This window comes from Lygodium microphyllum, chromosome 5 (assembly GCF_053477565.2).
Source record: "Lygodium microphyllum isolate KBCC chromosome 5, Lygodium_microphyllum_v1.1.10, whole genome shotgun sequence".
Lineage (NCBI taxonomy): Eukaryota > Viridiplantae > Streptophyta > Polypodiopsida > Schizaeales > Lygodiaceae > Lygodium > Lygodium microphyllum.
Window position 1 is genome coordinate 164,551,243 of NC_141139.1, and position 2,310 is coordinate 164,553,552.

Below are 2,310 nucleotides of genomic sequence, written 5' to 3' on the forward strand. Positions count from 1 at the left end.
TTTAGGCTTCTTGAAATGCCTACATGTATCAAAGTTTTCACTCGATTAAGATGATTAAGCAACCTGAAGATGAGCCATTATACTTTCTTCAACAAGTTTTCTATTTTCAAGCCACATAGGATACCATACATGCTACTGCTAGAGTTCTCAATTTTGATCCTCAAGGATCTATTGACTCCAAGCAAGTTACAATGGCAACTAGAAAATCTATAAAGGGAGATGCAATAGGCAAAAGAGCAATGGGTAGGTTTGGAGGTGTACTGATGCACATTTTTCTCAGGAAATCAGTAAAGCACAGAAACAATCACAATGCAGGTGAAGTTATAATAAGCGCAGGGGCAGAAGGATACTCCACAAGATTTGTTTGGAAAGCATTTAAAGCCTGCTCGAAAATGTTCTTCACCTTGTGCAAGAGTCCACTAACCTGTGTTGCTTATAAATATTTAAAGAGTTAGTGAAATAATTAACTAAGAGACACACAATCTTCACCTGAGAACAATAATTATCAGATGACAAGAAGAATGCAAGATAAGTTGCGCAGAATCTTAACTAATTAGAGACAAGATCAGTACTTATGAATGATGAGAGACATGGAAATAGAATATGGCCTTCGTGTTCACGGCCATTGGTAGAGGAATAGGGATCAACCTGCTCACTGAAACTTGCCACTTGTTGCTCGATCTCCCGAATTTTGGCGTCTATATTGTTGTCTGCATAGAGAATACTGCTCGGCGTTTTGTGCTGCTTACAATTAATATATTCCTGCTCCTGTCGGTTTGCACCAGCTTCTATACCGGGCTCAATAAATAGCTCACGGTCTTGCCCCACGTCCTCCTGTTGGTTTGCACCAGCTTGTATGCCAGGCTCAATATGTTCACGGTCAGCTTGGGCCAGCTCCAAGTCGTGCTGCATCTCAGGGTCAATATATTGCTCACGGTCTTGCCCCACCTCCAAGTGGTGCTGCATCTCAGGCTCAATATGCTCACGGTCAGCTTGGACCACCTGCAAGTTGTGCTGTTCACGGTCATGCGCCACCTGAGAAAGAAGAAGCTTCTTTGTCTAATCGAGAAGATTAAGGCCCGTGTGCCGCAGATGATAATATTGTTGGAGGCGTCTACGACAATATTGACGTTGGCGATCAAGAACTGGTCGACGTTGATGATCCTGCCCTTACCAGGCTCTTGCGCTTCGACGACTTTGATCTTTTGTGGTTCGACGATTTTGATCTTTTGTGGTTCGGCGACTTTGATCTTTTGTGCTTCTTTGATCTTCTTGCCTCCACTTCTCTCACATTGCTATCCTCTGCAGGCGTTGGATCCATAATAAACCGCTTCCGAAGATCATCAAGGATTCATGGCGGCCCGAAGCAGGCCCGAGGCGAGGGATATGAATACTACACAATCCCTGAAGCTACATGAACTGAATTATTGTATGTATGGCATAACTGGTACTGATAAACTCTTTGGATTTCACCCCAAAAATGAAGGAAATCCCCTTTAAAATACTACAGACCCCGTCCCCAGGCCAATGTTCTCGCGAAAAGCCTTTCCAATCGATGCTCACAAACAAATCAAATTTTAGTGTGTTTTCACGTCCGGAATTCAAAATACCAGTCGGAACTTTGCTGTGCGCTTTCCCCAAAAGGCACTAATGGATTTTTCGAGAGAACTCGTATTTCATATAAATTTTGTTGTGCCCTGACATGTGCACCTAAACATGTCTATATCTCAATTGGTTTGTTGACCATGTTTCCAAAGATTCCAATATACCAAGGACCTGAATAATGCATTGGACCTACCGCTTTCTTTTTGTTGTGAACGACAAACCCATTCACAATGGAAGAAAATTGGTTCTAGGGATGAAAATAGATGGATCGAGATTTCTCAAGAGCATGATCCTAGCATTTTGTTTAAGAACTAGACCATGAAGAAGAAATCCACCTCCAAAATCGATGGAAGTAAGCTACTCAAAAAGAACAAAGGAAGGAGTTAGCATCATTCTCACCTATAGAATCAACACTCTAGAATATATGGACGTCTCAAGGTCTTTCATGCAAGGAAAGAATACACAATGCATCAAAGTTTATGATTCCATGAAGCTTATTGTAGAGCCCTCATATGACTCCCATACCCTGCTCTCTATGTACTCATGTTGGCTATCAATCAAACAAAGGACATGTCTAAGGAAGGCCACAACAATTGGCTCTTCCAGTTCCCCCTGACCAAAGGCCCCAACCGTATCACTAGGATAGATATCAACCCATTAGGGATTCCTACACCTTCAGGTTTGATCATGACTGGGATCCCCAAA

At 42.4% G+C, this 2,310-nt stretch overlaps 1 protein-coding gene across 1 annotated transcript; it reads right to left on the reverse strand.

Annotated features, from left to right (window-relative positions):
* Positions 1-293: 293 nt before the first annotated feature.
* On the reverse strand, positions 294-1,453 carry LOC148036636 (uncharacterized). The gene is made up of 2 exons (XM_087679178.1): positions 649-1,453; positions 294-424 (listed from the first exon to the last, which is right to left on the reverse strand). The coding sequence occupies exons 1-2, from the start codon at positions 964-966 to the stop codon at positions 305-307; spliced, it is 438 nt and encodes a 145-aa protein (XP_087535304.1). The 5' UTR covers positions 967-1,453; the 3' UTR covers positions 294-304.
* Positions 1,454-2,310: the final 857 nt, after the last annotated feature.

Bases quoted from the DNA above. Each gene is read 5' to 3' on its own strand.
- LOC148036636 (XM_087679178.1), bottom strand. From the start codon at position 966: ATGCAGCACCACTTGGAGGTGGGGCAAGACCGTGAGCAATATATTGAC. The intron at 425-648 runs GTTGATCCCTAT...TAAGCAACACAG, and splicing joins TGGCAAGTTTCAGTGAGCAG to GTTAGTGGACTCTTGCACAA.